At 31.4% G+C, this 24,775-nt stretch overlaps 1 protein-coding gene across 1 annotated transcript in view; it reads left to right on the plus strand.

Moving 5' to 3' along the window:
* The window catches only part of LOC145270782 (uncharacterized), a 45,765-nt gene extending 21,016 nt beyond the window's left edge, over window positions 1–24,749 (plus strand). The window contains exons 2-3 of the mRNA XM_080126381.1: window positions 23,689–24,446; window positions 24,598–24,749. Of these exons, the coding sequence (XP_079982507.1) occupies window positions 23,689–24,446; window positions 24,598–24,643 (804 nt within the window). The 3' untranslated portion in view covers window positions 24,644–24,749. The remainder of the gene's footprint in view (window positions 1–23,688; window positions 24,447–24,597) is intronic.
* The last annotated feature ends 26 nt before the right edge of the window (window positions 24,750–24,775 follow it).

The raw sequence follows: 24,775 nt of genomic DNA on the forward strand, positions 1-24,775 counted from the left end.
ACATTGATCTTGATCGTTCTTTGCTTGCGCATCAGTGTCGTGGAGTCCATAGAAATATATCACTCACCAACTCATGCTTGCTCCTCACACAGTGTCCGGCAAATCGTAGGAGTCTTTACCCGATGGTATACAATATAGCAATCTAATGACAATCTATCTGACATATCTACAACAACAACGCCAGTTTTTATATATATATATATATATATGTATATATATATATATATATATATAATCGAGATAAGACACTGATTAGAAATCAGTTGTAAGATCCTGATAGATATTACGTGAATAAATACTTTTAGGGTAATCCTAGCCAAAAAGGAGAAGTTCAGTATGTAAGCATAGAAGTTTAGTGGTTGTATTACAATTTTGAAATAAAAAACAGCATATATACACATATATTCGAATTAAGAATTTATTGTTTGAAAAAAAAACATATAGAAGGGGTTATGTTGATTTCCTTAATCCATGGATTTTCAACAAAGTTTAATGTCATCAGAGGAAATGAAATGCGGTTAGCACGCATGCCTTGATCTATACGTCGTTACCTGTGTATGCGTGATTTTTATATGTATGCATGCGTGTATGCTTTATGATCTGCATATATGCGTGTGTATTTAAGTGTGTATGTGTGGAGTCATTGTATGGATCAGTGTGTCTGCGTATGTGTATGCTATATATATATATGTGTACATGTATGTGTGTATGTGTAAATATGCGTATGTATGTATGTCTGTGGGTGTGTATGTGCTTATATCCGCGCCTGTGTTTAGGTTTGACGGATTGGTATACAGTTTATTATTATATAAATAGTTAAAATCAACCACGTTTGGACAACCTCACACCCAGTCCCAAAGTTGTATCAAGTACCCCCATTATTAAAATAGCTAATTAACCAGAGTATATAAAGCATTCACTTAAACATCGATTCCAACCCAACGAACAGCAAAGCACCCTCATCCATAGATCCCCTCACAACAGAAATATACACATCTTAAATACATTTAATTAGACCAGATAACACTACGACCACAAGCGTAATGAACAAACTGCATCTCAGTTTATCAAGTTACTTTTAAATATACCCTCAAAATTAAAAGCACCCAACCTTAATCTCACTTAAATAAATAATCTTCCAAACATTCCAAAACTTTAGGCCATGCCTCGTTCCCTTCTCCACCTCACCCACTCACCATCCGTTCAGTAAAGACAGCACGCCAACCACATTTCATACATAATCCCATTTAAAATCACCAGAATATCCAAAAATTAGGAGATCAACACTGGATACTAAAATACAACTCACCCTCCCCCAAAGAAATTCCATTAAGCACCTGCATGTTCGCCAATTCTTAACACTCCCCTTCTCTCTTAACCCCCTCTACTTCACCCCACCTCCTCTTTCCCTAATCTAAAAGGCTTTCCTCACCCACGATCAACAAGAAAGCCGACCAATACTTCACCGAGATTCTCACCAGAAGCAAGTCATCCAATGCATCGTTCTGAACATCATCTCCCGGATTATTCTGCTACCCATATCATTGGGTTCGATGCCTATTGTATACATAATTCAATGCTCAAATTCTATTATCCACCGGGATATATACAATGGAATGGTATATCCATCAAACATCTGATACACTGTGTCAACACCTAAAAAATATTTTGGGTTACATATACCAAAACACACTCAACGCATAAACGAATACGACTGCAACGTATTCCTTTCGGAAAATCAAAAAGGAGCAACCACACTTTTTTGTTATATGGGACTACTGCCTTCTCCCCTGGACCAACATTCTGCCTTCCTGGATTTATACATACTCTTTTCCTATAATTATTCCCATATAATTATCATTCACCACCTAAAAAACTATTTTCAATATTTGTGCTGAAAAGCAAAGTAAGTGTCTATTCACAGCTGAACATTTAGTTAACCGCATTTCATTTCTACTGAGGATGTGAACCTTTATTGAAAATCCATAGATTAAGGAATCAACATACCCCCTTCTATATATTCCTTTTGTCAACCAATAAATTCTTAATTCGAATATATGTGTCTATATGCTGTTTTTTTCAGAATTTAAATATAACCACTCCACTCCACACACATATATATATATATATATATATATATATATATATATATATATATATATATATATATATATGCCTATGCATGGACGTATGTATGAAAATAAGTGAAAACTTGTATATTATCGCATCTATATTGCCATCCACTTTATTTATATTCTTGATTATTTAATTTCAGTTAGGTCAATTAACCTAATACAAGAGGTAGCGGAGAAGCCCTACTGTCAAAGTAAATGAATCGCCCTTCATTGCCTCCTCTACTTAATGGGAGAACCGTAGGCATGTTAGAGAACCCATTTAAGCCCACCAATCAGGGTAAGGTGACGTCATGGAAAGCAGGTAACTGATAGATTATGGAATCGAACAGAAATAATTCGGTGCATAGTCTTGCATTCCGTTGTGATGAGCAAACCATATCTCTGGATACAATATCAGGACAATCGCCTCGAACAGGCACTGTTAGGAAAAAAATAAACTGCAGCCTACTGTATGTAGAACTGAAAAAAAAACGTATGCTTATACGTCAAACTCATTATTCTAGAAACAGCGTGAATAGTATTCTAAATAAGATTGCCTCGCTTGGTAAGTATTAGTGTGAGAGACAAGTATTACATTATTTTCATCACACTTCTCTCAGAAAACTAGCAAATAACAAAACAAAGAAGAAAGCATCGTGAAAGGTAAGAAACCTACACATATAAGTAAAGTAAAAGGAAGGGAATGAATATTCAAATCTTTAGACTTGCTCAGATGAAAAACAAAAGGAGTTAAACTTTTTACGTCAGATGATTAGAAATGCTTGAAACTGGTGGTAAACAAAATCAAAGTGGCATCTGCATAATAATTGTCAAGCATTTAAGAATTACGGGCCAATATCAGACAGAACGATAGCAGTGATTTACAGTGCCAAACATTTTGACATCAACATTTTAAAGATGCATGCTTCATAATAACATCAGGACGATGTGGAAATAGAAACCTTTTATTAAAATAAAATGGGAAAAACTGTAATAGAATGGAAATAATATATTTCAAGTTTATTATGGAAAATTTAAACAGATTGGAAAGACTGTTGGCTAACAATGACTCGGTGAAATTAAAAAAAAAGGCAATAATAAGTGGTAGAATGGTTAATGGAAAATGGTTGTGTTGCAAAAAACACATAGTATGAAAGTCAGCCAAGAGAAATATTGACGTGGATGAGTCAAGCGATAGACAGCACAACCAGATCGATTACATAAATATCCTATCTTTCTTTCGATATGCAATCAAATCAATAAAATCTATGCAGCGAGCAACCTTTTGTAGTGACCACATCCGTGTTGTGTGCACATTCAACTTGAATTTGACACACCTTATGAAACAAAACATAAACTATATTAAAATTTCAAATTGTTAAAGATAGGCAGTGACCTTAAGGAGAGTGGTACTTGAGAACCGATTTCCGAGCGTGGAGAGGGTCTCAGATGTAGAAAGTTAATGTCAAACGCTGAAACTTAAGAAAGAGCACAATAAATGGATTATAAACCAATCCGGTAGAAAATAGGCTAGAAAGAAATAACAAATAATGACCCTCACCAAGTATATATTCATTGACAAAGAAGATATTGGGTGAGGCAAACGAGGCATGGCTTAATGAGTAATATCAGGAAATTGAAAGAACAAAAATATAGTTAGTAAACTCAGAGTAAGATCAATAACTTCTAAGGAAATAAATCAAAGTTTGGAGTCATCCTGATTCTTTGCCTTTCATCGATGCCGTTGTCAACATGGGGGTGTCATGTTTTGGGCTGAAATAATCTGCGATGAAATACATGGATAATTCCGAGTGCCATAAGGTGTCAAAATTCCGCAAATTGATTTTATGCAAGACAATGCGGCATCCTACCCATCCAATGCTACATCTTAACTTGCGGCATTAGGCATTAGCAGAGAAAATTTGATGCCATTTTTCACCAGATATAAAACCAATCGTGCAGGTCTGGTTAATAATAACAATGAATGTTAATGAAGGAGGTGTTCACTTTTCGTTGAATGATGAACTTGAGGATTTGTATCTTTTCTATAGCGTCACATAATCTCAAATCTGTCGATATATATCATCACTTAACGAGATAGTAATCAAAGTGATTTTTAGGCGTGGGAGTTTGGCTGATCATAAATATTCCTTTCAAGAAAATAATGTGAAATTCTTTCTTGTTTTCGGTTAATGTTATTACTGGACACGTTATTTATTTCATATAAGTTGACATATTAAGTTTGAATATTGTTTTATTACCGACAATATACATTTTCAGACACTTGAATGTAAATGAGCAATGAAAGACTTTTGACCCAGACTCTATACCAGTGGAAACGTATGAAACACTTTATAAAATAGGAATTAATAAGCTACATGTTCTTCCTAATCGACTCTATGAAACTGGAAAGATGTCTGAAGTTCAACTTAACTCAACATTATTCACCATCCCCAAGAAACCGTGGAAAAACTTACTGAAAATGTAACAGAACTATTAGCCTGATTGAAGCGCATACTGAACTGCGAAACAAAAGACGGTCAAAATATAACAATTATAAGTGAACTTTTTCGCAGAAAAGGGTACAGAAAATGCTATATTCACTTTTATAATTCTGACAGAAATATTTATAGAGATACAGGTATACTTCTCCCTGTGTTTTATTACTTTCTCATAAGTCTTTGATAAAATAAGATATGAAGACCTATTCAAAATGCAAAATATACTAGACACTGGTGGGAAAGACCTCAGAATTTTTCAGCAACATCTACTGGAGACAAAAGGCGACGGATCGAATAGATAGAGAATATAGTGAAGAAAAAACAAATCAAAGAGGAGTGTGCCAAGCGTGTGTTTTGTCAGCAGAATTATACAACCTCCACAGCGAAAACGTACTGAGAAGCATTGAGGACACCAAAACAATAAGTTTGGGTGAACTCAACATTTACTGTCTAAGGTATACAGACAAACCATTTAATATCACAATTTAAAGAGACTCGCCAACATATGTTGGATACTGTAGGGGATGCAATTAAAATAAAGCACTTGTGTCTTACATTTCAAAAATAAAAAAACACATGATAGTATTCAAGAACATTCAATCTCCAGCCTGCAGGCAAAACTGTCGCAATGTAATAGTTAAAGAAGTTGATAAATTCAAATATCGAAAACACTGGATAACATCTGGCGGAAGCTTCAGCCAAAGTAACTTCAGGAGAGTGTCATCAATCATGACCAAACATAGACATTAAGATTAACACTAAGTAAAGAATTCGCTGAACGTATATATGGTCTGTTATATTATAAGCTTGTGAGTGTTTGACAAACAGAAACACCAGGTAATCAGACAGCTTCAAATTTTGTCTGGAGAAGAATTATTAACATATCCTGGCCAGAAAAGAAGACTAAGAAGGAGTTAAAAGAAATGTAAATTACCTAATTGTATCTAGTCAGAGTTCTACTGTATTATCATTACTATTTAATATTATTTCCATCTATATGCTCCATATGACTCTGTAACTCTCAACATTATATATATATATATATATGCATATATATGTGCGTGTGTATACATATATATATATATATATATATATATATATATGGCGACTGTTTTACCTTATATATGTATATATATATATATATATATTTACTAATCTTTTACAGCTGTTTCTAAAGAAATATATTATTGAAGTATGAATATTATTATTCGTTGTAGTAGTACCTATAGTAGTAGTAGTAGTAGTAGTAGTAAGTGCTGCAGTTATTTGTAGTAGAAGTGTTAGGATCATTACAATAACACTAGTTTCTATTGTATTTTATCATTTATGTGTTCTTAATGTCTTTAAATATTTATGTGTTCTTAATGTCTTTAAGTAGTATTATATATTTGCTTTTTTTTGTATTTTATTTTTTTATCCAACTTATAAATGATATGAGCTCTTTCCTTCATGTGTGGATATGTATACGTAGATAAAGTTGCAGTTATTCAGATATGTAAGTGCATATGGGAACTAGGAAAAAGTTGCGTATATTTTTGACAAGTGTTGTGTGGATGTGTGTCGGCGTATATATATATATATATATATATATATATATATATATATATATATTCTCTTGTGTTCGTGTGATATGTACATATGCATATATATGTATCTATTTATATATGCACATATATATATGTTCTTGTGTTCGTGTGATATGTACATATATATATATGTATATATTTGTATATATACATGCATGATTTATTTATTCATTTATATACAAATATACATATCCGCATTATCTATATGAACTTAGGTATATATGGCAGTTGACGAGTGCATATATCTTCATATTTCACATATCTATATATCCATCTCTCTCTCTCTCTCTATATATATATATATATATATATATATATATATATGTGTGTGTTTGTGTGTGTGTGTGTGTGTTTCTCTATGCCTCTAAAGGTTGCGTGAACCAATATATATATATATATATATATATATATATATATATATATATATATATATATATATATATATATATATATATATATATAATCAATACCCACCTTCATTATAATTATTAGCACATTATAGGTCGTTATATTCTCTCAGTACTTGGTTTATCATAGTAATATATACTATCTTCTTTGTCTATCTCTTATATAATTGCTACATTTTGTATTTTATACATTATATATATATATATATATATTTGCATAGGCATCTCCACTTATCAAGGACCCGGAGGCACTCGGGAATAATAGTTCAAGAGTGTACAGTAGTAAATGGGGCAATATGGTAATTATCAATACTGGAAATTCAGTTAATTATTAACTTAAAGGGAATGGCTATACAAAAAATATTTACATTAGTCTTGAAGAAAACCAAATTGTTGTCAGCTGAAAAGCAGAAAAACGAAATACCGTTCTACAGTAGTACAGTTCTTAGAAATAAGCTTTGCTCATGGAATCTACGTTTAGATTTAGGCACATATAAAGAGTAGGCGAAATTATTCATAGTGTTTTCAGCTAGATGAGTGATCTTGTGAAAGTTTAGCGAAGGGTGACAATACATTGAAACTAAATCGAACATTGGCATGAAAATAACGATAAAGCAAATACTAACACACTACATCTCATTGGTGAGATGGAGATTAAAAATAAAGAAAAAGGTCATCTCCTATGAGGCTACGAAGTATATTTTTAACCCTATCTAGGCAAGATAATAACTTTCTAGCAGCACATTTCCATGTATTGCAACACCACTCCATCCTTGGATGGACTTTGCACTAATATAGATATAGAATTGCATTAACAGTGAGATATCTACTGGATCAATAGAAGGATCCCGCCATATTTCAGCGGCTTTAGTAACAGATTTAATGTACATGTCTAATTTCAGATCAGAAGTAAACTCAAGACCAGAAGATTGTTAAAACATGAGGCCTTCTCAAGACCAGAGCAATTTATTTCAATTAAGGATAGATGAGGATCGAACCGGTGATGATATAAATATAGAAGCTTCGTTTTAAATGCATTAAACGTAACCAGCCACTCCTTTTCTCATTGTAGCATATGCTCAAGATCAGAGGAGAGAGAACTTGGTCGTTTACCATCTTGGATGTGCTACCATAGATTATAGTGTCAACGCATAAATGTCTACGACTGATTTAAAGATGGGATATGAAAGATCATTAATCTAAATCGGGCCCAAAATTGATCCCTGCGGTACTCGACAATTAATATTGTGGGCTTCTGATTTCTGACCATTAACTATTACTCTTATGAATACATCTCCAGCTAGCTTGTAAAGTATACATTTATGCCATACGCTATCAATTGCCCTGGAAAGGTTTCCTCCGTCGAGAGATTCGCTAATCCCATAGGACATAACTGTAATAACCTGCTGTAGATCTAGCAGAACGGAAACCATATTATCTGTCTCTAAGAAACTTATTTTTGCTGAGATTTTGGATCATTTCGATATTTAACACTGATTCTAGCAACTTAATGATGACGCACAGGAAATTATTACCCTATACTGAGAGAGAGAGAGAGAGAGAGAGAGAGAGAGAGAGAGAGAGAGAGAGAGGGAGGTGACCGATCACCTGGATTCTTAAATACAGGGCGAACTGATGAGATTTTCGGGAGTTATGGGAAGCAATTCTCATTCAGACAACGTTTAAACAGTGTTGTAAATATGGGCTCTGGTTCTGATTGAAGTTTTTTAGGTACTATGATGGAATACCGGCCGGCCCGGTTGCTTTACTGGAATCAAGGTTTTTGATTAGCTTGGCAATATCACGTGCATATATTTTTATATCACATAGCGTGTTTTCTGATACAGGAGGAAATATTTGGGGGTGACATCTTTGGTCGCAAAACGAAAACTTAATTGCACGTGTTTGGCACAGTGTTTGCGCTTGTCTGATGCTTACGAGATTACCTCAGATTATAATTAGGATAGAGCACACGTTTCTGGAAAGAATTAGGGATATTTTTTGGCATGGCCATTTGCTATTATAGCATTGTTTGGTGCGAAAGGTGCAATCCTTTGACCAATGCAAGTTTCCCCTGCGACAACAAGGGGTTGAAGGTTTCTGCTAAATTTTCCTTTCGGTCTGAGTAGAAGATAGCGTCCAGTTTTCGTTTTGTTTCGTGGAGAGTACCTCCTCTGTATGTTCTGTATGTATGCACTATCAGCTTCTTCGATTTTCTTTGAGCCATTCTTGACACTAATGCTCCTTTGGATATCCTGTCCAGTTTTTATACTGTTAAACCCTGTGCACTTTCCAGATTTGACAAAACTCTTCGACGGATCTCAATCCGGATTTCAATCTCTTGTCGAAGTTTAAACCTGGAAAAATATGAGACACTTGAAATCATCGACACTTTTTTATGGTCTGGCCAAATTTCACAGTCCATATTGTACAGATCTTCATACCGTCTTAATCCGTTTCAAACGTTGGATTTGTTTCAGGACAATATGTAGAATTATTTATTGTACTTAGGGTCACATTCTGGGGAAACGCTGTATCGCTCTCTGTACCCTGATGCCTATTAATTATCATCTGGAGTAGTGTTTCAGTTCTCTCTTTCCGTTCAGCTTGTAGTGCAAAGGGTCTGCTATCAGCTCTTCTTTTCATTTTGACGATTTTTCTTTTGCCTCCTGTAGTCTATAATCAGCCATGCTTTCGTGATCCATTTGAAATTCAATTTGACGTGTTAGCGTCGTTTTCACATGTTCCATTGTCTCTCTTTTTATTTTATTTTCTCGAAAAAAAAGAAAATTCTATATTTTTAAGGGAATTTATAACTTAAACGGAAGTCACAGCAAGGGAAACCTTTTATAATTTAGTGACTAGTGTACTCTTCAGTAGCTGTAACAAAAATGTAAAACTATGGATTAAGTTAGCATACACTTATTTACTGGTTGATACGTGTTCCTTTTGTCTCAGATATGCCAATAGTTCGGAAATAGAGACATATCTTTTCTTTTGCTGTAGAGTGAAAGATCGTACAATATACTCTATACAGTATACCCTATACAATATCCAACATACAATATACAACATACAATATAAAATATGCAATACAAAATACACAATAGAACACATACAATATACAATATGCAGGTCGACTTGTGTTCAACAAAGTTATGGTTTAATAAACAGATTTTTCCGGGTTCTTCTTTTTAGTAATTGATATTGCTGCACGAGCAGTATTTTTTCTCACTCCGCTGGCGAGCAAAAATTAGGCAACAACGAAAAGATTATTTATACTAAAAGTGCTTTAAAAATTGACAGGTGAAAGAAAAAAAAGAAGGTGTAATTTCTTTTCAGTAAGCGTGCGTGCCGTAGTAAAAAAAATCAATGGGGAGGAAACCTTTTTTTTTTTTTAATCATCGAAACCACAAAATGGTTTTCCAGCAAGTAACACGAATATTTTTCCGTCTCTTTTTCTTTTCTTCCTCTCGCCACAGTAAAAACAAACAACTAGTCCCTCAGAAGTAACCGCTTTGTCATTAAATAAGTCTTCATATTCCAAAATTTTAGTCAGAGAAGAAAAACATCTTCCAACATAAAGCCCATAAACAATTGGGTAAACACGTTCTACAACAACTTAAAACAAGATTACTTTTTTTAGCAAGGCACGGAAAAAGAAATTCTACTTACAATTTTTAGAGTAGATAAATTAACGTGTTGTAGTCTTTTTTTACACTGCAATTTTCCGTCGGTTCATATTTGTGGTTTTGTGTTGAAACTTAGAAAGTTTGCAATTAACCATTTCGTACGTTTGAAAGTGGAACGTTTTGCGCGTGAGCTCTTTAATTTTTTTACGTACTTGTCGCCATTGTAGTGGAGCCGTAAAAGAGTGAAAGTAGTAGCACGACGACTTGGTGAGAATAAGAAGAACATTTATATCAAGCAAGAGTTAGTGGTACACAAAAGGTTAGTAAGTCCGTGGTGAGTCGTCTCTGTACGACATCCGGTACAGCTTTCATTGAGCGGTCTAGAGTTGCTTGTTATATGCCTAATGGACAAGTCTATCTTATCGTTTTTGAGGGTGTGCGTGTTCCCACAACAGATAGCAAAGCTCTCTAATGTATTTGCCTATCAATATTTTTCTCCACAGTCAGTACCAAGATCAGACTTTTTAACATTTTTAATGTATGCATTTTTATTTTATTTTATTTTTTGCTGAGACAGAATCCTGAGAAAAACCAAACATTTGAAATTACCTGCTGATAATTAAGCTTGCCAAAAATCTTTACAGTATTTGTAAACAATAGACACGAAAATGACATAGTCCTCGTCGTCGTGTTTGAATTACTTTATCGTTTGTAAAAAGGCGTCGTATTCGGGCTGAAGACGTTAGAAAAGAGCTGGTTCCTCTTCGGAGTATCCTAGCTTTCTCGTCTTTTGTATAAAAGAGTGTCAGCAAACTTACGGTGGTGTGTGGCCCCGAGCTTCTGTAAAAGTAGGTGGATTTTTTGGCATAGATCCACTATTGGCAGTAAAAGGTAAATAAGTTCATGTATCTCTTATAAAAAAAAGCGTCAATTGTCATATTCTGCTCGGAGAGCTTGTTAAATGTATCGATCGAATTCCACATGATGTTTTAGAGAAAATGCAGTGCTGTCATTACTATGTTCTGTCTTATTACACATGTTAAAATACTTCCTCGTGTCTCTTCTTTGGGGTTGCAATTTCTCGTCTTATTACTCTCGTTGAAATAACTATTTCTCGTCTAACCTACGTTAGCGAAGTACTTGTTGCTGCCTTTAGTCTTTAAAACATTCCTTCAACTTTGCTAAGGATCAATTTGCGCCCTTAATAATTGCATAATTATGTTCTTAAAATTCCCCTTTTTGGATATCTACTCAGTGACGAAATTATTTTTTTAACAAGCTTGTAAAGAAAAGTTTGAAGAGCTAAAAATAGAAAACTTCGTTTTTTCTTTGTGTGAAGACTATAAGACTTACTTGGTATTGCAGACTAAAAGTCTTTAAACGCAACTTACGCTGAGGAGACATAATTATTTCCAAAGATTTACTTCAACAGAAACGGCTTCCTTGCTTGTAAGCCAAAATATCCTCGTTTTAGAAGATACAACGATAATCCGAAAAAGAAAAGCAATATTTAAAACTCAAGGAGAAAACGAAAATTCAGACAAATTTAAAACTGTTAGATTTCCAGTTCATAAAATAAAATCTTAATTTCCAACGACACGTGATGCCAATAAAAACTGTATAAATTTATTAAATATTAATTAAAATAAAAAAAAATAAATAAACATTTTGTTTTGAATTATTAAATTAAACCTTGTATCAACGTGTTTTTAAATTACCCTCATCAGTTCCAAAGTCAAACCCTGCTGCATGTGGATGGGTAAAAATGCATATATCGGCCTCATTTATGCGCGATCTACTGTTTAAGTAGTCATATCTGTTTTAGAATCTGATTAGTAAAATGATTATAACACTAAGCCGTTTCGGTGCTACTTAATTCGTCGTCTTTGTGCACATTCTAGTAATGATCATTTGTACTGTCCTAACTATTATCTCCGCTCTTTCTGTTGAGTCAATGTATACTTTACTGACTGCAGCAGCAAGACTGTGTAATCTAGCAGTAACTGTCGAGTTACTTTGAAATAGACCAGCATGATCTTTGATATGATTCTTGACTTGTTTATCTCGATCTTTCCGTATTATTCGGTATTTTACGATCTCATGGCAGCAATCATTTCTATTAGCGCAACTGATATATTCTCTATACTGATAGTTGTCAAAAGCCACCCGGGCATTCGATCTCTAAAATGAAAGTTTATCATTCTAACAAAATTTATCTGTTTATCGTATGTGTCTGACCGTAAAAACTATATAATATCAAGCTATAAACTATTTGTCTCTATTCTCTGGTGTAAGTTTATAGCGTAAAACCTTCGCGGCTTCACACTCAATTCACGAGGCTTAGTAAATCTCATCTAAATTTACAGTTTCTGTTCTTTAAGGCCGTTGGTTTCATTCTCCTCAAGTTCTGATTCTGTGTGAATTGAAGTCAGTACAAGAATTGATGATAGTTATTTCCCCTAAGTAATAAGGCTGAAGTCTTCAACCTTTGATAATACATTTTTTGTGAATCATACAACTGTTTTGATTTCAGTAGTCGCGGATTACAAGAAGACAACCATAAAACTATGTAATCATTTTCATTATCAAAAAATACACCTCTACGTTTGAAATAAGAGAATTACTTTATTACATAGATTAAGAATAATTACTTTTTGCTTGTATGGAACAGGTTTTATCATCGTCATGTTAATAAATATCAGAATTGATTCTGATGTTTATTTTATTAAAAAATGTGTTTGCATATCTACGATTTCGAAGGATACATTTACAAATTAAACCCCATGTAGTATTGCGCAAACTAGTTTTTGTTAGTAGTTATTTATCAAATTACTGTCTAATTAAGTTTTCTTTTGTGCTTTCTATAAAATGTATTCAATGTATATATAGGGTACAAAACTACAAAAAACAAGATAGTGAAAACCAAACTATGCTCAAATCGGACACATTTTTTTGAATTGTAAGCACATTTATTTTCCTACTTATATATTCCATGATCACGAATCACTTATTAAAAAAAGCGTCTGTCTTCTAATCAAATCAGAATAAAAGTTGAAACGTTCCTGTAGTATCCGCGTAATTCGTTCAGTAATCCTCGTCGAAATCGCTGACGGTATCTGCAACATGGAACAAGTGTAGCGTCTACAGTAAGCTATGTATACGCAAATCTTTTTTATAATAACATGGGAACTATTGAAAAATAGTTTAACCCTTTCTTCTCCTTGTTAAAGTGTTGTAATGCCTTCAATATAGAAAATGACCACTCTATGTCAATTTTTATAATATATCTTTCATTTCAAATTAATAAACTATTCTAAGTTTTATTCGTTTTTTTTTCATGGGTGGCCTAATTCGTAATTTGTGGTAATAAAGTGTATGATGAAAAAAAAAAAAAAACATCGGTCCTCATGTATACAATTGTTGGACAAACACCGATGCGTGTTTTCAAATGTATAAATCAAATTGTTTAGTGTTATCATATGGTATATCACGTATAACTCACAATACGTTTGTGAGTGTGTGCGAGTGTGTTTGCAGGGCACACATCCATAAACGATTCAATCCACCGAACAATAAATATATTGTGTGTGTAGCGTATATATCAAACTAAACTATTTACAGTTTTATTTGTTGTTTGCTGGCGGTTAACACTCGACTTGAACTCTGAAAGCAAATATATTTCTAACTTTTATGTAAAAAGCAACATCTCGATCACTTCTTTATCTACGTTTGTACGCACCATTTATTTTCGAATGAGTGTTAGGTTTACTGACACTATCCGATAATCTTTCTTGGGACTTCATTGTATCTGTCTGATTATGTTTCCGATACTGATTCTCAAATTATGAATGGACAAGCTAATTCAATTATACCTTTTGCTATTATAACTTTTTATTTAATATTTTACTGCTATTTAATGTTATTTCACTTCTCTGTTCTAACTATTTAACACTAAATATTTACTGCATATATACGTGAATCACCAACGCCAAGTGTACATGTATAGTAGTTATCATAAGTTTTAAAAATGTTTGGTTCTCCATTTTCTAAAAATAATAAAGAATTCTATGTTACTTTTTTTAAAGTTTTACATACGATACCTGGCCTAGAAATGGTTTAATATTTTGTTAAATTTGGCCAGTTTTCAACGGCATATTTCATTTGGCCTGCCATTTCACTACAATTTTCTGGCATATTCTTGTGGAAAATTGATTCTTCTTTAATATCAGCTCTATAATCAGCTTTTTTTACATACAAAATAAGAGCCCCATTTTAACATCAGGGCACAATTCAATAACATATATTTTATATATTAAATGCCTGCCCTCCTATTGTTATAAACCACTCTCGGGTAAACTCACGTATGTGTATTGCATATCGATCTCACCAATTACAATAAATCATCCATACGCATATCTACGTTTGAGGATAGACACTGAAATCCCATACTTTCTTTTGTTTCACGTGGTCAACCCCAAATTACACAAGGCACCTCCTGATCATACGGATCCGATGGGGCTTCCAAATTCTGTACTATCAATAACCCATATAAAGAGCACCGAAAATTACCAGAACTCTCCTAACTATAATCGTTTTTTGAAAAAGACAACAAATCTCTCATTAGCATCTATTGACTCGTACTGATAGTATCCTTACATTTAAATCCTAAACTACCGCTTTCTATGTCGTAAATTAACGGGTGATAAAATTATCCCGTTCAATGCTATAAAATACAAAACATCTCGCCTGCAGAAATCGTTGTGTGACTTAATAGAATAGCTTGTTATTTTTACTGATAAAATTAGCTTATCTGTATGTGTGTAAAATTAATCCCATTTTTCTTATTTGGGACTACCATTTCAACTTGCTTGATTTCAGCCTCCTTGATCTTTTACCGAGAAATTATGCTCATTTTACCTCGCTTATTGTTGTATACAAAATATAATGTCTCCTTTTGTTATTAAAGAAGATAGTCTTTCTTAAGTTCGAGTATGTGCGGGAAATTTCAAATAGATTTTCTCGCTCAGTACTCACTACCAGTCATTCAGGACTCGTATTAGATGTACAAAATGACGCATTCATATTCCCTTTTACTATAAAATCTATACTATGGGCGAAGAAGAAAACAAAATAACCCATTACCAGGGTTATCTTTAAATAAATCGAAAAAAATATTATCTTCAAAGAGTTTAAACACTCATTCTAAATGCTGCTCACGAGTTTAAAAATCCAATGTAACTTATTTACTGCATTTGTTTCTCAACTACACATAATTATACGAGATGAAAGGACAAATGTAATATGCGACTCTTCTACAAATGCAAAAATGTATACAATGCAAAAATGTATACAATGCATAAGCGTCAGATCCCAATACATTATTATACACAAAATAGATACCCCGTTAAATTGTTAATTTTATTGTTTGTGTTTGTTTTTATCTTAACAAAAAAAGTTAAACATAAGAACACTCCAGATTTACAAAATAATTAAGTTGGTTTTTCATAAAGCATAATGCTAATATAATGTACATCTTACTTGTTCATGTGTTACATTGTCCAATATTGTAATTTTGTATCAAATATAAATGTGTTAATTCATGTGTGTGCGTGCACGCGTGTACATGGGCGTTGTAAAAATGTTTAACAAAACGATGAAAGAACATAAGGTTTCTGCAGCACACCTATTAAGAGACATATCTTTTACTATTTATACTCCTTTTTTTCGCCACTCGTCGTCATTCTAGTAGACCGCTACAAAAGAAAACCATTTTAACTTGCTATCAGTTACACTTGATAACTTTTTGGATTCATGCTATATTGATTGCACTGCCTACAAATTTATCTTATAACACCATTGGATCTGTCTGTTTCAGCTCCCAAGTTTACATATCCATCGCCTTCCGATTTCCGATTTTGGCTGCCTGACCTATTGTAATTTCTTTTTTAGAACTTATATCTCACTCGGATAAATATTTAACCTTAAATGCTTATCATAAACTAAAAAAATACCGCATTATTTACGTTTGCCAAATGCCAACTTTCTATTTTCACCTGTTTTTCATGTAAATATTTAACTTTCCATTTAATGTTCAAATAACTTCACTTTTTGTATATCTCTGCAAAATACTTTGAAAAACTGTCAGACATACTCAAAATATATTATCTCAAGTTACTCATTCATACATATATACATATATAAATATACATCCATATATATGTATATGTATATATACATATATCTTTAACCATATATATAATCATATATATATAACCATATATATATATAACCATATATATAACCATATATATATATATATATATATATATATATATATATATATATATATATATAACCATATATTTACATGTATACATAACCATATATATATATATATACATATATATATATATATATATATATATATATATATACTGGGTCAATCGTTTATTGCAGATTAGCAATATATAAATATTTCACAGAAATTACGTCAAAAAATGTAAATTATATCATTAATCGATCTTATTTAAGGTTTGTTATCTCCTAAAATGTGATTCAAATACATGGGATATTCACGAAGTTATGGCATGTTATTCTTTATCGAAGAGTTTCTGTTGTCTATCGCTTTATTGCAGGTATCTTCAAATGTTTTTGGGCAAATATACAATGTCTTATCTTGCAAACTTTACTTTCTATTATAGTTTTATCTAAAATATAATAAAAAATCATATCGGAGCTATGGGCCCTATATAAATAAATTATTTATCGACATAGCTACCATTCTTTAACTAATTAAAAGAACATCTTGTCCTCCGAGGAAGTAAATAGTTTTACCTGAAAACGAGTTATGACTCTAGCAACATCAACTGTGTTCCTCCACAAGGCATCCTTTTAAGTAAATTTATCTCCTTCTTCATAAACTCTTGTTTTTGATATTGACCAGAGATAGTCACTTGTGTTAAGGTCTAGAGAACACGATGGTATGGTTACGAGAAATCCCTCAGTAGATCCCATAGATTCAAGAGAGGATTCAGTCGCACCAAGAAGAATAGTATGATGCATTTTCATGTATAAAACTTATCGAAAAGCAACGTGGCAAATGATTATCCCCCCCCAAAAAAAAACCGTGTACACATTGCTGGTAAGCTTTGCACTCTTTGGCGCTCAGAATGTCCACCCAACTTATCCCCAATAACTTTCGGCCAAAACATGAAGCCTCATCCTCATTGTTTGCGATAAACTCTGTAAAAGGTCGGAGTTCCGTTCTGCTTTAAAACTTTTGTTCATGTATCTGGACCATCAAGAGTAGCATGGACCTCATCCCTAATTAGAACCTGTTGGTAATCAATTTTCATTAATCTGTGTACGAGCAATTCGTTTTTCCCTATGTTGTTAGCTCAATTGAGGTGTTAGAAGAGGTTTGATGTTCCTTGCAATCTCAGTGAACGTATTGTAGCAGGTATTGATCTTTGAGACATTCCAGCTTTTGCAAAAACGAAAGAACTAGTGCTGTGTGTGTTTCGGTTGTCGCCCATACGGGTTTACCGAATAAAATGATCTAAAAGGTTTATCTTGAAGCCCTTATTTTTCTGAATTTAATTCGTGTCGTTAAAGAATGCAGCTTAGGTTTTCAAATACTATTCCATCTTCTTGGCAACATTTTTGATGGACAAACCTTCTGCGAGTTCAGCAACTATGATTACCTTTCGATAACCTTTATTCGCCTGATTTTTGGCTTTGTAAGAGATCTGCTCTAAAGTGTCTTAGATAACAAATAAAATGCCATAACTTCGTGAATATCGCCTGAATTTGAATAACATTTTTGGGAATAACTAATCTTCAAGCAGCCATTTATGGTACAATGTTCACTTTTTTGTGACGTATATGTAGAGAAATATTGCTATTTAACTAATCTGCAATTAAGTTATTGACACAATTATATATAAATATACATATATATATATATATATATATACGCAAATATGCATATAAACGTGTACTAATAGCTATTACGTAACGCATTCATATTTCTAATGCCGTCGTTCGACCTTAGCTGGCAGATTTTTAAAAACATATTCAAGCTTTGAGTATATTTTTCTAAAAAAATGGCAGGGAGAGTTTTAAGCAATATGTTTTAACAAATATGCATATATATATTTATATATATATATATTTATATATATATAATACATATATATGTATATATACATATATATATACATATATATATACATATATATATGTATATATGTGTATATATATATATATATATATATATATATATATATATATATATTCCCATACATTGATTTATACAGAAATAGTTATCTGTTTAGTATAACATTTTTACGCAAATATTGCTCAAGTAAAAATCATGTAGCACATCTGCAGGAATATAATTATATATATTAGTAAACTAAATATTACCATTACATAAAGATAACAGACAAATTGATAGGGAATGTACTTAATGAATGTTAAAACAATATACACATTTGCTAGACTTTTTGCTAATGGATACAATTCTACTTCCCATTTATTATAAAGTGTGTGTTTTTTTTTCTTTTGGGATAAATAGAAACAAGTTATTCAATATTAATATCAGTACACGTAAAGGAAATTTATAGAAGTATGTACATGTATTGCTATAAGCAAGCTACATATTTAAAAAAAAAAGCCAATTCTCGTGGTCAGTAAAAAGCATATTTGATATGATATTGCCAATTGTTAAGTGTAATAAAAATTACAATGCAATATATAAAGAAAACGTAAACACAACAATGATATATTCTCACATCAGATTATATCCATTTGCCTGCTTTTAACTATTTTTCATTAATCCACACCAATTTACTCTTCATGATAAGACCCGCCTGCGCGTCGATGCATAGATAGGAAGTGTACAATTATTTGTCCCAGCCTTACTTCGCTTATGAGTATTTGTCATACTTTCTTCCTTGTTGAGATTACTAATATTAAATAAAGATTTTACCAATGCGCAGGGATTAAGAGTGTATTCGAGGAACTAATGTATTAGTTTTACTATTTTATCTTCTTGTAGCTGATTGTCTACTGAAAATTTAGATTTTAGCATAAGTATATGAGAGAACAATGTGTTGTTACTATCGAATGAAATGCTCTTAACATACGTACAATTCTCCAGTAAGTGTCCTAAGTTATAAAATTTTAAAATAGCTTACATCTGTGTCAACTTTTTTGATAGAAAGAATTTATTAAAATAAAATCGGTATCAATTAAAAAAAACAAATATAATCGAAGGATATTTAGAAAACATATTTTTTAAGCATGGTAGTTTGTGAATATATGGTTCAATGACAGTTTTATTCATTTAGAATTACCTTAAAACTTCACCGTTCACTCATTTGTCGACTAAATTTCTAACAATTATTTCGGTGTATATATATATATATATATATATATATATATATATATATATATATATATATATATATATATATATATATATATATATATGTAGCTTTCACAGCTTTATTGTGAAAAAACGTCAATTTTTGTTCAGTAAAACAATAATCATGATGGATTTACTGGTTTTCAAAATCCAAAAAAAATAATTGTAAGAAAGTGAGACACGTTTTTGTATGACTGGATTATATAGCAACCAAGTTTCTTCAGCGACTAGTGTTGCTACTACTTAACCGTTTAAGCTAAAGAGAAGTAACAAGTGAAATAAGGGGACTGAAAGCAGACGGGACCATACATGGTTTAACACACACACACACACACACACACTATATATATATATATATGTATATATATATATATATATATATATATATGTATGTATAATGTTGATGGGGGTAAACTGATGAGGCGAAAATTAAACGCGAAGAACTTACTTTACTGGAACCCTGGAAAAATACAGGATTACAATAAAAAATATGAGCATGGAGAGTAAAGCCTATACATTGAAAAGGAAAGAACATAATATTTCAATAAAAAAATATAATGAATATATTACTATGAATATTGTAGCATTACATTCACTTTTTTTAAATTCAAGTTAACTTTATATAAGCAATTCCTAATTCTGCAATATTTTAGGTAATAATGTTATTATATTTATACTAGAATATCATGAAATTTTCTTTTCCATTGTTCAGCAAAACTATATTTCCTTTCATGCTTTTATTTTACAACTGTAATATATATATATATATATATATATATATATATATATGTATATACATATATGTATATATATAACAAATATATATATATATATATATATATATATATATATATATTTATACACATACACGACCCGGCTTACGTAATGTAAGATTAGCACTCTATGAGAATACAAAAATTAATATAAAGTTGAAGACGAAATGAATATATATATATATATATATATATATATATATATATATATATATATATATATATATATTTTGTGTACAGAAAGTTGTTAGTTGAGACAGGTCATTGGTACCGTCGGTTTCAAGCCCGATAATAAGGCCCGTTTAAGGTATCCTTATCGAGCTCTCTTCAGCCTATATTCGTCTATCTTATAACCGGAAGTGTGAAGTATATATACCTCGCGAGTCCACGTTCAAATCTCGTTTTGTTTAATCCCCCCCCTTTTTTTTTTTTTATCTATCTATATCTATATCTATATATATATATATATATATATATATATATATATATATATATATATATATATATATATATATATCGGGTAATGTAATACCTAATTTTCAACTTTGAATTATTTAAATTTAAGATCTAATTTCGAAAAAATGTTTTTTTTAATATATGAATCGATTTTAATTTGAACCCCATTTAATTTTAAAATCTCTTTCCTTATGTATAAAAACTTTAAAATCTGTATTGGTATCGGTTAAAAACTTAAAAATTCGTTTAATTATATCGAACATTTAAAAATTTCCAAAAATACGTTTAAAGTTTTAAAAAATATATTTTTAATTATATCGAATCACGTTTAAAAATTTCGAAATACGTTTAAAAATTATTTTTTAAAAACCCAAATCTTTCAAGGTTTGGGGAAGTGAGTATTTATCTATCCTAAGTGATTTCCCTAGTTTATTAACATTATTATATTTTTCTATAGTTTTAAATTCGAAATAGATTATAAATTACATTTATAAAATATTATATATATATATATATGACATTAATTAAAAATCTATAATATAATTGCGATTAAAATCCAAGTTTACCGACTAATTATTTATGTATTTACAATTTTTTTTCCTTATATATATATATATATATATATATAAAAAGAACATCTAAGTGTTGTTCTTTTCATTGATCCAATTTATTAGGAGACCCTTCCTTCTATGTATGCAACTTTTCAAAGCTTCACTCCTCACATTTAAACATTTTATTTTTGGGTCATGAATGGACCGGAGGATGTAGTACTTCTCTGCGTAGAGAAGTACTACATTTTTAATCTACGAAATTTTTAAACGTGATTCGATATAATTAAAAATATATTTTTTAAAACTTTAAACGTATTTTTGGAAATTTTTAAATGTTCGATATAATTAAACGAATTTTTAAGTTTTTAACCGATACCAATACAGATTTTAAAGTTTTTATACATAAGGAAAGAGATTTTAAAATTAAATGGGGTTCAAATTAAAATCGATTCATATATTAAAAAAAACATTTTTTCGAAATTAGATCTTAAATTTAAATAATTCAAAGTTGAAAATTAGGTATTACATTACCCGATATATATATATATATATATATATATATATATATATATATATATATATATAGATATAGATATAGATATAGATATAGATAGATAAAAAAAAAAAAAGGGGGGGATTAAACAAAACGAGATTTGAACGTGGACTCGCGAGGTATATATTAGGGTAGGTCGATTTTGGCATTATGACTAGGTCTATGCAGAGAAAGATGTTAAATAACATTGAGAATAACAACACAAAATATTTTTTTCTAAAACTCCATCGTTTTTTGCTAAAATGAATTTAAACATTGAAAAACTCAATATGTTGCGTCTATGTCGCCGGGTGCCGGTGTTAAATCAAAGAATAAGCATGTCATATTAATGCCGGTTTTGAAGAAAAAATACGAAGGGAGTATAAACAATACGTTTTTTTTTTTTTTTGTAATATCTATTTTATTTTTAGAAAATTAATTGAGTGTCGATATAAAAAGACACCCTGCAAAATATTTCATTTAAAATGAAGTAAACAACTAATAAACCGGGGCTTTATTTTATCCGGTTAATATTTACGTCTACACCGCCAAGTAATCGGTTTCATTTTCGTGTTCACACGTTTGTTTACTTTGTTAATTGGAGCTTAATTCAAATTTAGAAATTATTACATTTTGCATTTTATATCTTATCAAACCTTAATTATTTATTAATTTATTTTAAACCTTTGTGTTATTTAATTTAATAATTCTTTATTTAAAAAAAAAAAAAAAAAAAAAAAAAACATTTTTCTTCGCAAGGCTATTTCGGTGTGATTTGACTTGTTTTCATACTATTCGGTAAGTAAAACCATTATTATTTATTTTTTGATATTTACCAATTTTTCCAAATTTTAAATTTAATTCATAATTTCCATTGTTTAATTTCTTACAATATCATAAAATATTATTTTGCAGATATTTTTCTAACCATGAGTCGGAAACGAACTATTTCTACACGTAGTACTGATTCTACAAAATTTGCGGGCCCACCTTCTCCATTAAATACAACAGAACCCCCTACTTTCCGTCAGGTTATTAAATATGGCTATTACATGGAGAATTCTCACCCAAAGTTAAATAAATTTGCCCTTTCAAAATTAATGGCAACTGATGTTAAAGATATTTGGAAGGCAGTAAATCCCAGTTTGCCACTATTAACTGACAAATGGATTCTGCATAAATTGCAGGACACCTGCTTTAAAATAGCTAAGCAAATAAATAGAAACGTTTTATCCGCATATGCCAAAAGTCTGCTGGTCAATAAACTTGACAAATTATTTGACATTTCATCTTGTTCGTGTGACCTGCCAATTGCAAGTTGTCATGACAAAAATATTAAATGCAAAAAAGAAATCAAATATTGATTTAAAAACATTTTTTCTTGATAAGTCCAAAATTGACAGAGAAAAAGAAAGATCAAAAAACAATGCCTATCAAAAACATAATAAAAAAATTAGAAATCTTGTCTGCATTGGTGTTGATGGGAAGCACGACAAAGACACTTTATTTTACATGGAAACTGTCGATGAAAAAGGAAACAAAAATCGAAGAAAAGCTAAAGGACAAGAGCATCACTTGACATTAACAAAGGAGATGGGTTGTGGAAGTAAGGGGGAGTATCTTACACATAGAGTGATCCCTACTGTTGGAGCAACTGGTGCTGTTCTGGCGGATGAAGTTCACAAAGTTCTAGAACAGTATGAGAGTGTCAATACTTTAAAGCTGTCCTTTTAGACAACACAAGCACCAATACTGGATGCAAATCCGGACTAGTTTCCTCACTAGAAAACAAGCTTCATAGAAAAATACATACCATTGGCTGTTCTCTACACCAGAATGAGCTTCCTTTTAGGGCATTATTTAAATCCCTTGATGGAAGTGCACGAAGCCAAACATCATTTACGGGTCAACTCGGAAAATTATGTGCCAACAATTACCATCATTTACCCCAAGTTGATTTTTTACCAGTGAGTAGTCCTCTAGAGGGCAGGTATTCTGAACTAACAGAAAATGATCTCACTGGTGACCAAAGACTACTTTTAGAGTATGCTGTTGGTATTTCAAGGGGTAAAGTAGACCCTCAGTATGCAGCATGGAGGATCGGACCTTTAAATCAGGCAAGATGGCTTACTCTGGCAATCCGATTAATGTGTATGTGGACCCGTAAAATTTATCCATCTGAATTGACCAGAAAAATGCACCAGCTGATTAGTTTTATTGTAGAGGTTTATGCAGTTAACTGGTTTGAAATTAAACTGGATAATAAATTTCATAACTTGCAAATGTATATTTTTAAAATGATTGGGCAAATAAAAAAGCAGCCTCAAGAAATTCAGGAAATTGCTTTAAGCAATCTTCAGTTTAATGCTTTTGCCCTTTTGCCAGAGAATATTCTGTTCTCTATGTTAAAATCAGATGAAATGGAAGTGAGAGAAGAAACTATAAGAAGAATTTTAACCATTAGGTAAGTAAACATTCATATAAAACTGATCAAATTGTTTATTTCGATTTATACATCCATTTTCAATTATTAAATTAAAAAAAAAATTAATTGAAATAAAAGTTGTGTTCATTTGTTCAAGTCAAAATTATTTGACTTCTCTTTTCTTTTTCAGGAGTGAGGAACCAGTGAAAAAGCGTTTAAAAAAATATCAACAATAAATTTTGACGCTTTACATTGGTCAAATTTGATAGACCTTTTTCAAAGTAGAGTTTCAGAGCCAGCACTAACTGAAGAATTATCAGATGATGACCTTCAGGAATTATTGATGAGTGACTGAAAGCCAGAGTTAC

Source organism: Euprymna scolopes, chromosome 4, assembly GCF_053919585.1.
Source record: "Euprymna scolopes isolate OS-2025 chromosome 4, ASM5391958v1, whole genome shotgun sequence".
Classification (NCBI taxonomy): Eukaryota; Metazoa; Mollusca; class Cephalopoda; order Sepiida; family Sepiolidae; genus Euprymna; species Euprymna scolopes.